The 18,132-nt window shown below is 47.8% G+C and overlaps 1 protein-coding gene across 12 annotated transcripts in view; it reads right to left on the bottom strand.

The window, feature by feature from the left end:
* The window catches only part of TENM4 (teneurin transmembrane protein 4), a 711,025-nt gene that overhangs the window by 269,516 nt on the left and 423,377 nt on the right, over positions 1–18,132 (bottom strand). For 11 of the 12 annotated variants that reach the window (XM_081798927.1, XM_081798926.1, XM_081798930.1 and 8 more), the window contains one exon: positions 11,273–11,482. The exons of the other annotated variant lie outside the window; for it this stretch is intronic. In XM_081798927.1, coding sequence (XP_081655053.1) covers positions 11,273–11,482 — 210 coding nt within the window. The remainder of the gene's footprint in view (positions 1–11,272; positions 11,483–18,132) is intronic. 12 annotated transcript variants of the gene reach the window in all.

Below are 18,132 nucleotides of genomic sequence, written 5' to 3' on the forward strand. Positions count from 1 at the left end.
CACGCAGATTCATGGTGGGAACAAGCCCCCCGTCACGCAGATTCATGGGTAGGAACAAGGCCCCCCGTCACGCAGATTCATGGGTGGGAACAAGCCCCGCAGTCACGCAGATTCATGGGTGGGAACAAGCCCCGCAGTCACGCAGATTCATGGGTGGGAACAAGCCCCTGTCACGCAGATTCATGGGTGGGAAATGTGGAACACTTGGCACAGGACCCGGCTCCCTGTTAAGTGTGCGGGAATGGGATTTACCCTTCTGTCACACAGTCCAAAGGTGTGTCAGGCTCTCCTCAGTTCCCGAGGCTGTACCTGCCACCTTCCCCCCTCTGCATGAGCTTTGAGCAGCATACCTGCCCTAAGTCCATACCGCTCAGTCCATTTCCACCTCAAACTTTGGGGAAACTGAGGCTTCTAAAGAGACTGCTCCATGAGAGGGGGGCGGGGGTGGAGTGGAGATGGGCCCCTGTCATACCAGCTCTTTCCTGAAAGAGAGGAAGAGAGCCTTGTCTTCCACTCCTGCCCCCTGCAGCAGACCCGGATGTTCCCTCTACCTGTCCCCCATGCACCCGGCCACACATGGAGGGCACAGATGATGTATGATCAGAACTCTCTAGCACAGGACCCCACACAGAGCACACCCCTGGAAAAGCCTGCTGAATGAATGAACGAATGAATGAGGAAATAAATGCTTCCAAACCCCACAATTAGGCTGGGAATACTTGGCTGCATACAAATAACTGACATGCAAAGCATGACCATCCAGGCTCCTCCTCACACCTTCTCCTCATCTGCTCGGGCTGCCATGACCAAATACCATAGCCTGGGTGGCTAAACAAAACACATTGATTTCTCATCATTCGGGAGTCTGGAAAGCCCAAGATCAAGGTTCCGACAGGGTTTGGTGTCTGGTGAGGCCTCCTTTCCTGACTTGCACATGGCCACCTTCTTGTTGTGTCCCACGGCAGGGAGCAAGTGAGTGCTGGTGTCCCCTCCCCTTTTTTAAGGATACCAGTTTCTGTTCAGATCAGGGCTCCACCCTCATGACCTCAGAAGGCCTTACTCACTTCCTTAAAGGATCTGTCTCCAATACAGTCACAAGAGGGGGCTAGGGATTCAACAGGTGGCTTTTGTGGGGACACAATTCAGGCTGCAGCAGACCCGCAGATCATAAAACTAAAGCTCACTTCTGGGCAGACCCTGAACGTGGAAACTTCCTGGGCTCCTTTGGAGTTAAGCTCTTCTTCCAGTTTGCATTCCACCTGAATCTCCCAGCTTGCATTAAAAATTCTGCAGCCCCACAGACCCGGGCACACTTGTTTCCTTGCTCCCCTAACGGATGCCTGCTTCGGGGCAGGATTGTTCAGCTGTGTGTCTGTCTCCCCAACAACCAAACAGGTGAGCAGACTGCTTTCTTTTCTCCATGAACCCTGGCACAAAGTAAGTCTTTAATAATCATTTGGGGAAATTGAATTGGTTCTGAAGGGTAATTAAGCTTTATTTCTTCCCAGGTCGCTCCAAATCAGAAAGCCCTTCCACTGTTCTCACTCTAAACTAATGAAGCCTTTGCTCCCCATAACACCAGATATTCACCGCGGGCCCTGTATTTGGCATCAGGCATGTTCCCTGTGCCCTCCAGAGCCTTGTTAGTTTACTGCGGCCACGGCCCCCTGGCGGGAGCACAACCATAAACACAGAGAGCGCAGGGCCCCTGGGAAGAAGGGCTTTGGCTGTGGTTGTCCTGCTGAGTCAGGCCCTGAGCCTGCCAGCAGTGGGAATGAGTCAGTGGGAACGAGTCGAGGGTCGCGGCGGGGGCGGTGTGGGGGGGCATGACAGGGATCTGGGCTTTGGAGGGATCACCCCGGGACAGTGCGAGGATGGAGGAAAGGGAGAAACAGCAGGCAGGGAGGCCAGTGAGGACACGACTGCCATGGTCCAGGGGAGAAAAGACACAGCAGGAAGTGTTCTAGCTAAGGAGAGCTGGAGGTGTTCTGGCTAAGGAGAGCAGGATGCACAAAATAGGTAATAATAGATAACAGAAAATAGGTAAGTATCATCGCAACTTCCGTTTTTGCTCCTTCAAGATGATAGCAGACAAGTCATCACAACCTAAATTTTGACCAGCTAACCTCCTCACCATCTGAAAACACACCCCATTCTTTGCCAAAGATGACAAGGGGAGCCCAGTAAATACTGAACACCCGCTATAATCTCAGTGTCTAAGACGTTTCCCATCTTGCCTTTGAAACAACTCCCACCCAGATTGCTGTTCTTACCCCCATTTTATGGATGGGCAGCTGGGTGAGAGAAGTGAGTCTGGATGGGGTTGCACAGCTAGGAAGCTTGTTTCCTATCCGTTGTCTATTCCCCCAGAGCCTGCATTCGGCAGCTAAAGAGAGGTCTGGAAGAGCAAATACATGTATTACTGTTGGTATTCTGTGCAGCAGCTTCCCAGAGTTATTTATAGAAATATGATCCGTTCAGGAGAGAAGGAGTGAAGCCTAAATGAATTACCAGTCATTTTCCTCTCCTTTCAACTCTGGGGGAAAGGCCAGCTGACCAGAAGGAAAAGACATCACAGCGTTTCATCTGGCCCCAGATATCAACACTCAGTTCCTGGCACTATGGGGAATGCAAGCATGCGTGGAGCTCCAGCAAGCAAGGCTGGGGCTGTTTCCAAGACCCCTGCTATGTTTGCTTTGCTGCCGCCGGGGGCTCCCTCCCCTCTCCTAAATCTCTGCAAATCATGCAGGAGGGAGAGAGGAGGATTAAAGCTCAGGACATCCAAACAGAGCTGTTAATTGTACCTCCTCCAAGTCCGGGTGGGAATGGTGGAATCTGCCTGCCTTCCAGAGATACCTGGCCAAAACCTTTCGGGTTCCAGAAGGGGAACAGGAAATTAACATTCATTGGGTACCCATTATGTAGCAATCATCATGCTAGAAGCCTTGACCATATTTCCTCATATACACAGCAATTTTGTGAAGTACTATTCAAACCAACATCCATTTTACAGAGGAGGAAACAGACCCAGAGAAGTGAAGCAACTTGCCCGTGGCCACACAGCACAGTAAGGATCTATAGGCCCCATAACCTGTCTTTCCCTCCCATAGCTCCACATTGTGCTGTTTCTGTTTTTCTTCTGGCTTTGGTCCTTTTAGGCCTTTTATCGCAAAGTGAAATTTTTTTTTCATGTTTAATCTCAAACACCTATATAAATAATGGCAGTTCAGAGGGAGAGAGAGAAGGGGAGAAAGGAGAGGAAGGTGGGGGGAGGAAGGATGGTGGTTTCCTGGTCCGGACTGGGAGCCATTAACCAGTGATGGGGGATCCAGCTGAGCTCAAAGCACCCAGCTCAGAACTGATGACAGGGGCAGGGGGCAGGGGGCTCGGAGGGGAGGGTGGGAACAGATCGCTCAGAGAAGACGACACTTAGGAAAGGCAAGAAGGGTAGATTCTGAGAGCAGCCAGAGAGGTTTATTCTCAGAGTGAGCAGGCTGCAGGGGGTCACACTGAAAGCCTAGACAGAATACTGCGAAAAGCCATGGGGCCGAGCATCCTACGGTCATGATTTTGGTGGCATCCAGCACCAACGAACATTAAAGCACTCTGAGTCACATGCAGGATAGCTGCTTTCAACCTTTTAGATGATGTCGAGGAGGAAGCCTCACTTTAGTACTGGTGTGTTTTTAACACTAACACTTACTAAGGTCCCTACTTAACAAAGAGAAGTGAACCTCTGCTCCATGTCCTCAAGCAGGCATTCTTTCACCAGACTGGGACAATTGCTTCCCCTGTATTTATTTCTATGGCTTCCTTCTAGGTATGGCAAGTGAATTGCAACAGAAATACACAATTTTCTTTTAAAATAAATAAATTTGGGGCGCCTGGGTAGCTTAGTCAGTTGAACGTCTGTCTTTGGCTCAGGTCATGATCCCGGGGTCCTGGGATCAGCCCTGCGTTGTCAGGCTCCCTGCTCCCTGCTAAGCGGGGAGTCTGCTTCTCTCTCTCCCTCTGCCCGTTCCCCCCACCCCCGCTTGTGCTCCCTCCTTCTCTCTCTCAAATAAATAAATAAAATCTTAAAAGATAAATAAATAAACTCACATAAAAAAAGTTGGTAAAAGGAGGCAGGGCAGGAAAGGAAGAGTGGCGCAGGCAGGCACCCCACTATAACACAGACTATGACAGGCTTGGGCAATGCTGATGTCATCTGGTCTTCCCACCGCCTGGGAAGCCGAGGGACACAAGACAAGGCTCTTGCAGGGTCACGCTGCAGGTCAGACGCAGAGCTGGTCTTGGGAGCCAGGTCTGCTGCTCCCAGGAACGTTAGCCTGGTTTTTGTGGTGATGGGCCATGGTGAGGCCTCTCCAGGTGAGGTTTACAACTGGAAAATGGAGCTTATATGGATGGTGGCGGGCCTCGCAGGTTGGATTGACCCACTGTGAGCAAATCCAAACCTGGTTCAAAGCCATGCAGCAAAAGGGCAGCTCTGGGCCAAGCTGCTTGTCTCCCTGAGCATGTTTCCTCCGGGTATGATGGTGCCCCCAGTACTCCACGTAGGGCCAATCTCCCTATGCTGTGGATCTGACCAGGTGACAGATGTGAACGCCCCCCAGGAATGTGAGGGCTTCGCAAGTGTTACTTGTATTAATCTCGCAGACCCTCCATGGCCTCCTTCCTGGCGCTTCTTCAACAGTCTGGGCCCTGAAGTGTCAGGAGATGCTCTAAGACACGGTCTGGTGTCCACAGGGCCTCATGGAGCAGGCCACTAACATTTCAGTGGGGACACAAACCAGGCTGAGTTTCCAGATGGAAAAAGCCCAGACACATGGCTAACGTGCCTTCCTCGGGGGGTGGTCTAGGAATTCCTAGATCTAATCAAGCCGTACCCCAAAAATGTTATTTTTGTACCTTTTAATGCAATGGCATTTGGGGAAATTAGTGGAAAAGGAGCTGCAGAGAGTCTACAATTGTGTCACGTGAGTGACTAATTAAAGGGCTCTGGTTCTCCCAGGACATTTGGTTACATTAATTCAAAATGTGACCTGTTTATTTTGCAAGGTCAGGAAGAAGCCTTACCTCCTAGAAAGCCAATGTGGCAATTAAATTAGAGTCACCAGAGTTTGCCTGAGGTAATGTATGAAAAAGGGCTTTGTAAACTGTATGAAAAGAGAAGTCACCTCTGTGTGGCTGTCCTCGCTGCCCCCAATTAGGGGGGCACAATGGCCTACCCCTGGTGGAAAGCCACAGGTGAGGGCTTGTTTAGTTGAGGGAGGTACCTGGTAAGGTGGGAAGGGCGTGAAGTCTGGGGCCATGCTTCGAATTGTCACTTTGCAGCACTTGGGCAAATCACTTCATCTCTGCTTGTCCCCACAGTTATGCGTGTGGCTCACTGTACTGTTCCATGGGGGGTGTTTTTGTGGGCGGGGTGGGAGGGGGAAGAGGGCTGGCAGGAAGGAGGAAGAGAGAACATCAACTTTTTCCACTTCTGACTGTAGCACCTGCAATCGGGTGCTCAGCAGAGAAGATCCAGCCTTGGACAAGGCCCACCTCAAGAAACCTGCAGTTGACCGTGGAAACCAGACGAGGATAAGCAGGTCCTCAGACTATTAGGGAGGAGTATGTACAGAAGTTGGCAGGGCATTAAGAAAGAACGTCCACACGCCCGAGGGGCTGTCAGGAAAGTTCCTTAAGAACTCAGAGTTGCTGAGTTCTAGATTGTGGAAAATTGACCACCTGGCCTCTTTCCTCCTAAATTCCCCCGCAGGGAGGCAGCCAGTCTGCTGGCCTGACCTGGACTCCTGAGTTCCCACATCTGCAGCAGAGGGGGCTTGGCCTTTCTAAGGAGCTGTCACAGATGAACAGCAAGCTCTTATAAAGCTTCCCTGCCAGCGACTTGGACCTGTAGCATACCTTCTATGTGTCAAGCTATCTAGTTATCTCTATAACCACAGGCAAGTTACTAAACTTTGAATCCTGATAGCCCCGTTTAAAAAAAAGGTGCAATTCAGGCCCACCATCCATTAACCACCATTCCGAAATCCCCCAAACTCTAAGACCAAAAGTTCTATCAAAATTCTTTTCATGGCAAAACTTGAACTGACATGAGGCTCAGAGTCTTATTTTTTTAAATCCCATGAGTATAACTATTCATGTTTCACCGCAGAAATATGGATGTGTTTGATTACCGTGGACCATCTGAGTACTCTGGGAATGTTAAGAAAAATACATCACAGGAACTGTATTTTCTTTCTTAAATCTGAAAATTTCTGAATTCTGAAACACATGCTGAATCCAAGGGGTTCACTTAAGAGATTCTGATCTCATTGGCTTAATACCTATTTTATGGGGTCTCTCTGCTTAGAATGCCCTTCCCCCTTATCTGTCTGGATAACATCCACAGGCATTTCAAATGTCATCATGAATGAATGAATAAAGGAACCTATGAATTTGTCTTGCTACTAGGAGATAGGTAACTTAACTTCTCTACATAGCTGGTGTAAGAATCTATTTACCAACAAGAGTATTTTAATGCAAGAGAGAGGACAGGTGAACAGAATTGCCTGACAACTTCACACACCCCAGTGTCCTTTACCTCTGGGACTGGGGAAACATCCAGACCCAAGTACCCACAGTTGATACAGAACAACTAAAATAGGTTCCATGAAATTCTCCGTGAAAGAAGACAAAACCTCACTGGACACTTCTCAGCAGTAGGAAACAGGCACAATTTTGCCTTCTGATTTCACAAAATGACTAAATAGGACCCAGGCAGACTCCCTCAGGGGAATCTGGATAGGTCCTAAATTAAGTTGAATTTTTTGTTTTGTTTCATTTCGTTTTAAGAAAACACATTTGGAAGGAGCTGGCATACATAGCAGTGTTTCCCATTTAGAAAGAAAAATAAACACTCCTCCACTGGATTGGAAGTCAAAACAAAATAATCCCAGCTGCTTAAGACCCAAGAAAGTCAATGAAACTGCCAAACAACAGTGATGTTGACCAGTGTGACCAGCTTGAGAAATGTGTAAGGCGAGGTGGGAAGGGCCCAGTGCAGGGTGCAGGGTATGGGGGGGAAGAAAAGAAAAACAGCCATGGATGGCCCAGCGTCCAGGGCTTGCCTCTCATGAAGCAGCACCAAAATTTAGTGTCTAAGTCATCTGTACTTATTTGACTACAGGGCATTGAAACTTCCCCAGTCCTCACAAAAACACAGCTGAAAGATTCTACTCTATGGTATCAGACAGACCTGAAGTTCCAATCTGATTCTATCAGTTAGAAGCTGTGTGATGTAGGAGAAGTTACTTAACCTCTCTGGCCCTTTCTTGCCTCAGTGAGACTTAAAAATGGCTATGTCACAGGATAGATATGAAGATTCAATGAGATTCAATGAGATTCCAAAATTCAGTGGGTACTTCATAAAGGTTTGTGAAGTAATAGGAATCTAACAACTTGTAATTCTTTTTTTAAGAAATTCTTTTAAAAATCTTTAAAATTTTTTTCTTTGGTGGACTTCCTCTTCTCTTCTCCACTCCTACTAAGGGGGAGACATAGAAATAACAGGACCTGGTATTGGTAAGAAAACATAACAATTGGGTGGGAGGGTGGGAAGAAGAAGATAGGAGGAGACTTTAGAGTCAAGCAGGCTTGGGTTTGAATCTTCAATATGCTGTGGAGCTATGGGCAAGTCACTGGCCCTTGCTGGGCCTCATTTTCCTGGCAGACAAATAGAAATAAATAAATGGAAGCTCAAAGAAGTTAATACATGTAAAGAAAGACTTACAGGCAGAAGGTGCTCATTACATGTATATTCTCCCACCCACCTCCACCTCACCTAGGCTTTGAGAAACTGACAGCTTTCTCTGAGCTATTTATTATTCCCTGACCCTCTTTACTGCAGAATTTAGGTTATGACAATTGACGGAACACTTACTATTTATTCTAAAAAGTTTCTCTGGGGTAGGGACAAATACCTACTTAATCCTCACCACTTCCTTAGCTTTTCAGCTGACTAGTTGATATTTTAGTGAAATCTTTCGTTACATATATCAGTGTTTTCTTTTTTTTTTTCTTTTTTTTTTAAAGATTTTATTTATTTATTTTGAGAGAGAGAGAATGAGAGAGAACACATGAGAGGGGGGAGGGTCAGAGGGAGAAGCAGACTCCCTGCCAAGCAGGGAGCCCGATGCGGGACTCGATCCCGGGACTCCAGGATCATGACCTGAGCCGAAGGCAGTCGCTTAACCAACTGAGCCACCCAGGCGCCCACATATATCAGTGTTTTCTAGATGGTTATCCTTGGGGGCAGATTAGGACTTTGATGAACAGAAAGAGCTCCTTTCCCTGTTTTCTTTCCCGCAGGGACAGCGAGCCAGTCTGTAATGCCCCATGCGTTCTCCTTGCACTTTACATGGGGATTTTGGCCGGGTGGCTCTGAGGCGTCGCGGCCCCGGGACCGCAGCTCTGGTGCTGGGGTTGACACAGCTGTAAGCAGTGCGCCTCTGGGGAGCCCCTGGAGAGAGCAGCCCGAGCTCCGGGGGAGGCCGGCCGTCCTGTGCAGGGCGCTGAGTCAGCTCCCACCAAAGGAAACCACTTCAGTTTCACCCGCCAGGAGCCCGAGGGGCTGCCTTTGTCATTTAAAGTACATTCTGAATTAAGTCTCTGGGGGAAGCCGGCCTCAGAAGGAGCTAGAGCAATTCATCCATTTAGGTGGTCTCTAAAGCCTTCCATTGCTGGAAGGGAATGGGGCTGTGGTGATAGCGAAGGAAAATAGGGACGTCTGTCCCGTTGAACCATTCTTAAACACCATAGCAACCTTGGAAGAAATTTCCCCATTTCACAGATGGAGCAACTGATGGTCTGAGAGGTTAGGTACTTTGCCCAAGGGTCACATGTCCGGGACCCCATGGTCCTTGCTCTCTTGGCTGCACTTTGGCCCTTACGCAGTTTGTACTGCTTGCTCATTCATTTATTCTTTTATTAAGTTGACACTCCACAGAAAGCACCTCTAAGGCTGTGCACCAAACTGTTAGAAGTAGTTATCTCTGGGAGGAGGGATTACAGAAAGCACCTCTAAGGCTGTGCACCAAACTGTTAGAAGTAGTTATCTCTGGGAGGAGGGATTACAAGAGAACTCTGCTTTTTACCATTCTGTATTATCTGAATGTTAAAGAGCATTGTTACTTTTATAATTGACAAAAACAATGAAGATAATCCCATTAAAATAACCTTACATTTCTTTCATGAAAATCAATCCAAACCTTAAAAACATATATTGGTCCACTATGCAGCAGAGTCCACTCATGTCCACTCAGTAGTGCTGGGTTCATGCCCGTATCAGCAGGTCCTTTTGCTCCTAGAAGACCACTCAGTGTGGGGTCTCAGGGCCCAGGAAGGTAGCAGGCAGGGTCCAGCTGTGGAGTGAGACTCCCTGGCTCTCTCATGACCCGCCAACCCCAGAGCAGCAGACCACTAAAAACCCAGACTCTCCCTTTGGGCACAGGACACATTTATAACCAACCTTTAGAGTGACACACTTGAGCAAGTCCCAGGGAAGGAATCAGAAGTGTTTCTAGGTCCCCTGGGGAGTGGGATGAGCACAGAGGAGCACAACTGAGCAGACAGCTTTTACGCCAAAGTACCCCCATCTTCCCTGCACATCAATAATGCACGAATGCTATCAATTTGCTGCAGAACTTACAACAAAGTGATTGCTCTTGTTCAGTTATTTAGCAAAGGGAGAGATTAAGGACTTTAATCTCCTGCCTTCTCTTTTACCTGCAAGGCTTATTTACCCAGAAATGAACAAAGAATGCCATCATGCATGTGTGTGTGTGTGTGTGTGTGTGTGTGTGTACCACACACATTTTTTTTTTTTTCCAAGTAAACTTAAGAAGGCCACTGGCTGGCAAATCCCTGTCAGCACCACATGACATTCATTCAGAGTACCTTAGACATTGCTCCGTCACTGGTAACATGGGGAACTGATACCTAGAGAGGGACAGTCATTTGCAAAAGCAAATAGCCCGTGAGCCACCGAGTTGGGCCTTGCACACAAATATCCTCCCTCCTGGTCCAGGGGTTTCTATTTCTGTGCATAGTTTAAAACATGAGCAGCTAAAACGTATAGAGAAGCAATGACACCAAACCACCAAAAGGACAACGCCACTCTTCGGGGAGCACAAAGTTATAGGCCCTGGAAGAATGTTCGGCTTTTGGTCACAGAGAATGTAGGGCCTAAGATCCTGGTAGAAGAGAACCATCAAGCCCAAAGACGTCCTGTCTGATTTTCAAAGACAGTAGAGGCTGTATATCATCCCCTCTCTTGGAGGCTTCTGGGCATCCCTGCACAGAAGTGGATTGGCCTCTGTTGAACACAGAGAGGGCAAGGACCTTGAGCCAGGTCACACAGCACCTGACCAAGTACTAAAACCCGGGTCTGCTAGCTCTAGGTCAGCCTAGGGCTCTTCCCCCATACCCTCCCATATCTCTTCTTCTTAAGAGAGTCAGGACACAGCTTAGAAGAACAGTGTTTATTATGGGCAGATCCAGGCCTAAGCCCCCTGGCTCTCTGCAGCCAGCATTCGGCCCTGCAGCTGCTTGGGACTTCAGGGCCCTCTGTCTCCCGGCAGTGTGAAAGTCAAGAACTTCTGAGGCCAGCACTGGCCTCCAGGTAGTACACTTTCTCCCAGCTTTCTCCCGGTTAATGGGGGCACCATAGCCCCGGTTTCTTCGGCTGTGTCGTGAGGGGGCCCCAAGCAAGCGGCAAGGGGTAGTGGCGGCCACAGCCCTGACACAGAGGAGGTAGCCAAGCGGTGCTCTTTGTGTTTTAACCTTTCTTTTCTATTTCGGTTTGGAGCTCTGTTTCTGTGTCTTTGCCTAACCCCGGTCTCCACCTGACGCTTCTGCCTCGCGTCTGTCTGTGCTTCTCTGTCCGGGCAGCTCTGTCTACCCCGACCTCTGTCACCGGAGTGCGGACAGCAACCCCCTGACCCCCCCCCCCCCCCGCACACTCCAGCGGCGCAGCAGGGCAGGAGCGGGGCTGCCTGAGCCGCTGAGCCGCGCCAGGCCCCCGACAACCCCGAGCCCCCCATGCACCAGGCCCCTCCTACCCTGCAAGCGGCTCAAGCAGGCAGATTAATCAGCATCGCCAATGAAAGGAAACACACACACACACGCACACACACACACACACACCCAGCATCGCCAACGAAAGGAAAACACACACACACACGCACACAACACCCACAGAAGTTAGGAAGAGAGAGGGACTTACCGTTCGCTGCGACCCCCAGGCTGGCGGAGCCACTTTTAACTAAGAATGAATTAGGGACAAACTCTTCCTCAGAGTCTGAGTCCGGGGTTGGCTGGGCCACACCGCTGCCTAGCAACCGCCTCTGGCTCTCATTGGCCGGAGGGGAGGGGGGCGGGGAGGGGGACTGCTCAATAGGGGTTGATGAAGCGGATGAACAATGCAAGGGAGCACCTGCGAACCACAAAGACAAACACAGACAGAAAAAAATAATGAAAATTGGTTTTGAGGCACACGGGGAGGGGGAAGGAGCAAAATAAAACACGCATCAACGGGGGAGGGGGCTCCCAACACTGGGCGATCTACTGCACACGTGGTCGGGGGGCGGGGCTGATTGCCTCCGCAAAGGTAGTTGGTGCAAACTCTGAAGAGCAGGGCCTCGGAGCAAAAGTCTGCATGGCTTGCAAAGAGGGCACCCCTCGGAAACACACGGGAAGCCCTTCCTGCTTTGCCTGTTCTCTGAGAGAGGCCTGAAAACCTGGGGTCTGGTTCTGGGGGGCCATGCTATCTATCAAACAGCTGCCCCGCTCTGAGCCTCAGTGGCCTCCCTGGTAAAATGAACTGCCCGCACTGGGTGATTGCTGAGCGCCTGCAAACTGGCCATTCTGTGATGTCGCTGAAGTGAAATGATGTTCTTATTAGTGAGATTTTTAATCGGACATGCCTGGAAAAGGCTCCGGGACTCATAAAAGATAGAGAGAGCTGGAAAGAACGATCCAGAACGATCCCCTTCCCTGGATTTTAATACACTAATGTTTTACTTTTCTCAGAGTCTAACATTTTAAGATTTTCAAATGCTGCCATTCTCTGCCAACTCCCTGAGAGCATGAGCACTAGCCTCTTTTCCACGTCTGTACCCCCAGAGGCTAGCATAGTGCCCGGCATGCAGTAGGCACTAATGAACTATTTGCTAAATAAGTGAGTTGCAGGTGTCTAAAACATTAGGATCCTCCAGTTCTAATCTAATCTAATCTAATCTAATCTAATCTAATCTAATCTCAGATAAAATAATTCTGTAACTTTAGGACATTAATATTCTGTGAGTTCCAAGATACATTAAGTCAGTAGGTTTTGACGCCAAGTTTCTACCACGTCAGGGTTCTGATTCTAAAAAAACTCCAGTGTTGTGAGCACACCCCCAACTCTTCTGATTCTAAAAAACTCCAGTGTTGTGAGCACACTCCCAACTCTTCAGAAGGAGAAGGTGATGGCCTGGGACAAGACCTTTGAGATCAGACAATTTGCAGTTCGATCTGTGGCTGGCCTTTAGACATGTGCAGTACATCGTCCACAAGAGAGGGAACATAAGCACAGACATATAAAACTATACAGTACAGACAAAGCATCCACTTGACAGCAAGGGCTGCTTCTTTTCTTCCACCTTGACTGATAGAAGGCTGAAAACATAATCAGATCTATCCAGCTTTTCAAAGAGACTGAACCTTAGGAAACATAATGCAGCCCGGACATGTCATCATAAAATTCGGCAGAGCTTTAAGGGAGAGATGGAACAGAGAGCTGCTGATTTGGGGGTGGGGGGAGAAAGCTTTTTGTGGTCTATCTACCGAGAGATGCTGTCTCAGTTCACAGCCACCAAATCCTGCAGGATCCTGTAGGTTTCATGATTCTGATGTCAACCCCTGAGCCTCACCACGTGTGATGACATTTTATAGAGATGCTGTATATGCCATCTGGTTCATAGGAGAAATTTACTAAGAGCAGTTGAGATAGCAGGGATCAATGACCATGGTACCACCTCTGCATGACTCTGTGTTCTGGTTTCTTTACCAAAAAATCCGGGCTAGGATTCTCTTCAAAATCATCTAAACCGAGCCTTCCCGATTCACCTTGTGAGAACCATCCCTGACACTACTTACACAGCACTCTAAGGTGATCAATCCTTTCTCTAGCCTTGATCTAGTGCTGCTATCACATTTGCCGTACTGTCTTTGCAGTTATCTGTACTTATGTCTCCCACATAAAAGTATATGGCATATTCTTGGGGCACAGTACATTCTTGGAGTGGGTTTTAGAGTTCAACAGAATTGGGGTTTGCATCATGACCTAGTCCCCTTTTAGCTGTATGATCTTGGGAAAATGACTTCCAGTTTCTTGTTAGTGTGTCGGGCACTCCTCTTTGACAGAGTTGTTGCGAGGACCAAAGATACCATATCTGAGCACACAATATGCATGTGCAAGTAGGGTCAGTGCTCACCAAATGTTCAAACCACCTCTTCCCCCCTCCCCGGAAGAACCTCATGCATGATTCTGCTTCCCTTGCAGTCCCAGTTTTGGAAAGATTTTGTCGACCAGGCTGCATTTATTAAGCAAATATACATTCATTTCCTCCTCTTTTATTAGTCAAAGACATCTTATAATCTCCAATCAGAGCTTCTGATGAGCTGGAGATAACCAGTACCATACCATGCTGAGTTGTTAGAATTTCAGACAAAAGTTAAGAAACACGATATGTTGTTCTAGGGTGCTAGTTACAGCCTCTTCCTGAGTAAATCTGTCAAGCTTTATGAAATAAATAGTTCCAGAACTAAGTAAATTGTTCTATCACAAACGTCAGAGACCTGAGGCTGGGAATAGCACAGTGGCCTGGCCTTCTGCCTGTTTCTTCTGCTTTCATCCACTCTCCAGGCCTCACTCACCTCAGGTCCTGGGGTTGTTCTGAATATTCACAGCCTGACATTCCAAGCACCTAACAAAGCGCCAGGCCCTTAGTAGGTACACAAGAACTCATGATGTTTCTGTGAGGTACAGATATTGTTGGAAACATATTAATTCCCTTCCTCTTATTCATCGGCTGCTTTTAATTTACGTGGCCCCAAAGTAGGGTGCACAGAACCATCCCCTGGGCACAAGAAAATATGAGAAATATTTATTTTTAAATCTCACTTGCTAATATCTGTTTTGTATGTATTTTATAATGCATATAATCTGTTAGTGCTTGGAACACATGTAATAAAATGCATTGCTGTACAAATTTGGCACCTACGGAAGCAAGGCAAGGTGATATTAAGAGTATGGGCTCGGGAGCCAGATCCTACACTTGAATTCCAGTTACGCTACTATACTAGCTAGCTCAATAGTCGTGACCATGGGCAAGTTACTTCACCCTTTATGCCTCAATTTCTTCATCTATATAATGGAAACTAAAGGATAAAATAAAAAAGAACATCTATCTCACAGGGTTGCTTTGAGGATTAAAGGAGTTAAAACAAGTAATATGTTGAGAACAGCGTGGCAGCCAATAAACACCTAATAAACATTAGATGTGCTATGCACAAATATGTATATAGAGAGTGAGGGGCACTAACCTAATTTTATCTTTTCTCTTTTATAAGAGCCGTGCGTGCTTCAAACACTGCTTCATTCCACAAACATGTGCTAGATACCCACTGACTGGGCTGGTGAGGGGCATACAGACTGTGAGAGACACGGTCGAGGAGGAGCCAGTGGGAGGAGTCACGTGGAGTCCTAAGCGTGGCAGGTGGGACCTGTCAGAGTAGAAGACAGCCCAGTGCATGACTGTGAGATAACATCTCATCTGGAGGAAAGGAGAAAGGCTTACTGGAGCCACAGAGCCTCCCAGTGGGAAGAGATGGAGGGATGAGGGCGTGAGCACCCTCAGCAGAGAGAAGACTACTCCAGCCTCGGGCCCTCATCCTTTGCCCGGCTTCCAGCAAGTTGCCCATCCCCCTTGGCCTCTTAAGTCTCGTGCGCTACCATTAACTTCTCACTGAGTCTGCTGAGACTTGCGGGGACGAACGCACGGCTCTACCTTTTGCCCAAGTTTGTCAAGTTGCAGCACTTTAGGGGACCATTGACAGTGCATCTATTTGAATGGCACCCCCCAGGAACACAACTATAAAGTTTTGCCCGAGTTTTTGCCCATGCTGTTTTTCTCCCTGAGCACACCTTTTCCTCTTCTCTCTTCCCCATCACTACCACCCCATATGTCTCCCTAGCTCCCACTCATCCTCAGGGCCCAACCTCACGTCACCTCCGCGGGAAGGCTGTCCTGATGCCTCAAGCCTCGGTTTGGCGCCCCCGCTGTGTGCCTGCACAGCTCTGTGTACCTTCCCTGTGACAATACTTCCTGTCCAATACTTTCTGTGATTGCCCACTAGCCTGCCCGACTGGCCCCTTACCGTGCCCCCCAGGGCCTGGCACAGGGTCTGACGCATAGAAAGCACCCGTAACAACTTGTTACATGAAGGGGCGATGGAAGGAAGGAGTGTATCTTCAAGGCACTAAGGGTCTCTGTAAAGACAACAGTGAGAAAGAAGTCTCTGAACAGTAGGTTTAGGCCTTGAATACAAAGAAAAGGAGGTCATGCCTGAACTGGGAGTCATGGAAGTTTTTAAAGCAGGAAGGTGACAAGACCATGGCTGTGCTTTAGAAGGATCTGTTCTTTGAACTTAAGGCATCTGCTCAGCCACTTAGATCTCCTTTCTGAATGGCTCAGCTCAGCCAGGATGTTGGAAGTCCCCGTAATCGCCTTCCCTGGAGGGGTTGGGGGGGCAGATGTATGTTTATGGAGGCAAATAAGGAAGCCTGATGCCAACGGACTATGGGATTAGGGTTTAGAGCTGCCCTCCCATGTATCCTGGTCATCAGCTGAAGGGGACCTGGTATTGTAGAATTTTCCACATTGTCCACGGTGAAACGAGATGGAATGATTGGCCTGAACCTTCCTAGACTTCACTCCAACAACGAAGGGGCCAGTGAAGGGTGGAGGAGAGCCATCCATGTTTCCTGAGAGAAGGTCTCTGTGGGCCTAGTTCTAGCTTAGAGTGGATACTTCTCTTAGTCTCTGTTTTCTCCTTTGAAAACTGGAGTGCTAATACCCACTGCAAAGGGTTGCTGAGAGGATTGATGCTATGATGCTTGTAAGGAGCCCAGCAGTCTCATGGAAAGGGCTCAGCCAACACGGATTTTCTCTGCCATCCCGCCAGCTGTGGTCTTTTATAGTAAGAACAGGGTGGTTTTGGAGAATAAATGATGGCAGATCTGCAAGCCTGCCAATGACACCTTTATCAATGCGGATTACTTGTCGATGTCATAAAAAGAGGAAAGTGTTACGGAGGCAGCCGTGATTTATGAAAAGAACACACAACAAGGGAATTCTGAGATCTGCAGAGAGAACAATTTCCAGTTACTCACATCTCTGTGTGAATCGATGGTAGCCCGCTTTAGCATTTGAAATGTAACCTGTAACTAGGATAAGACAGTTCTCAAGGAAGAGCCTTCTAGCGTTCTGGATTCTAAGTGTCTTTGGAGTATGCCATGAGACTGAGGTGTGAAGGGCCAGCTGATGGACACATCTGTTACTCACATGAAATGTGAGACCATGAACAAAAGGCACTTTTTTTACACTTTTCTCAGCAGTCTTGAGAAATCCATCTAAACACCCAAACAGAATCTTATTAATCTATGCTAAACTGCATGTAGGGTATGATGGGGAAAATCACAGCCTACTGACACAGCGGGGAAGTGTGAGTCCCATCTGAAAAGCCAGAGCACTACCTGGCAGCCCTGCATTTTAGAAGCCTGTATGTAAAACATTTAGCATAGTGCCCAGCATACAGCAATTAATAAACGACACCTAGAGAAAACCAAAACAAACCCTTAGACCTATACAGGTACCTCCTCCCGTGGAACCCTGAGCTGATGGATTCGTCCTTCCCGTGAAGGCTCCTCTCTAGAAATACTCTAGTCCCTCCACTTAAAAACTAAATGCATTCCTTCTCTTCTCGTGTGCTAACCTCACACCTATGGCTTCTTAACAGGGCAGCCAGTTGCTTCACTGAGTAAGTTAAGTCCTTCTCAGCTCTGAGCAGAGGATGGAAAACCGGGATCTCCTTTGGATAGAAGGTTTGGGGCTGCTAGAGGACCAGGAACTTAACTGCGGGCTGGCAAGCTGCTCACCTCTGTGTCCTGGCCTAGATCAGAGTCTCAGCTCAGAAAAGCTTTGCATAACTGGTTCCCATAGTTATCTGAAATGGATTGAAGCCCACTGCTGCAAAGGATTTCAAAGTGCTAGAAATCTGAATGAAGCTAGAGAGCTCGAGTGACCATCCATTCTGTTTGTTCATGACAGCCCCAATTTGCATCTGCTATCCTGAATGAATTAACAATAGTGCCCCACCTTTACTCTAAAAACATACTGACTTGGACAGTTAATTAGGTGGCTACCCTGTTTCAGGGCAGTATAGATTCAGTTCCACATCAGAGGCTGTCATCTGCTGCATAGACTAACGGCCGAGAGATCTGGGTACAGGTCAACAATGTGCCGCAGGACCGTGGCCAAATTCTCTGACGGCTCCGGCTTCACCTTCCCTATCGGGGACTTAGACTAGAACACTCTAAGGTTCTTCTGTAGGAGTAACAGGAGTGCACACCTTGGGGGTTATTCTGAGGAGTTGAGGAGACTATAAACAGAGTGCAGGATCAAAATGATTTCAGTTACAACAGCAAGTCAGTTTCTTCAGCACTGTAAATGCTCATAAAACATTTAGAGAATGAATAAATTTGTATGAATGCATTGGAAAAAGGACTGGCTGAAAAAAAACCTTTAACAAGGGTTATCAATGATATCAGCAGCTTTTCATTTTTAAATATGATTTTATATCTTCAAATTTTTGTACAATGAGCACATATCATTCGTTCTTCTTTAAAAATTATTTTTAAGACTTTAGGAGAAAATGAAACAAATGTGAAAATACCAGGCATCTAGCAGGTGCTAAGATAGATGTTGGTTTTAAGTACAAACAATATTTTACACCCTGATATTGGTAGCAAATTTGATATAG

The sequence above is a fragment of the Leptonychotes weddellii genome, chromosome 11, assembly GCF_054177405.1.
Source record: "Leptonychotes weddellii isolate Sample4059 chromosome 11, ASM5417740v2, whole genome shotgun sequence".
In the NCBI taxonomy this organism is placed as follows: Eukaryota; Metazoa; Chordata; class Mammalia; order Carnivora; family Phocidae; genus Leptonychotes; species Leptonychotes weddellii.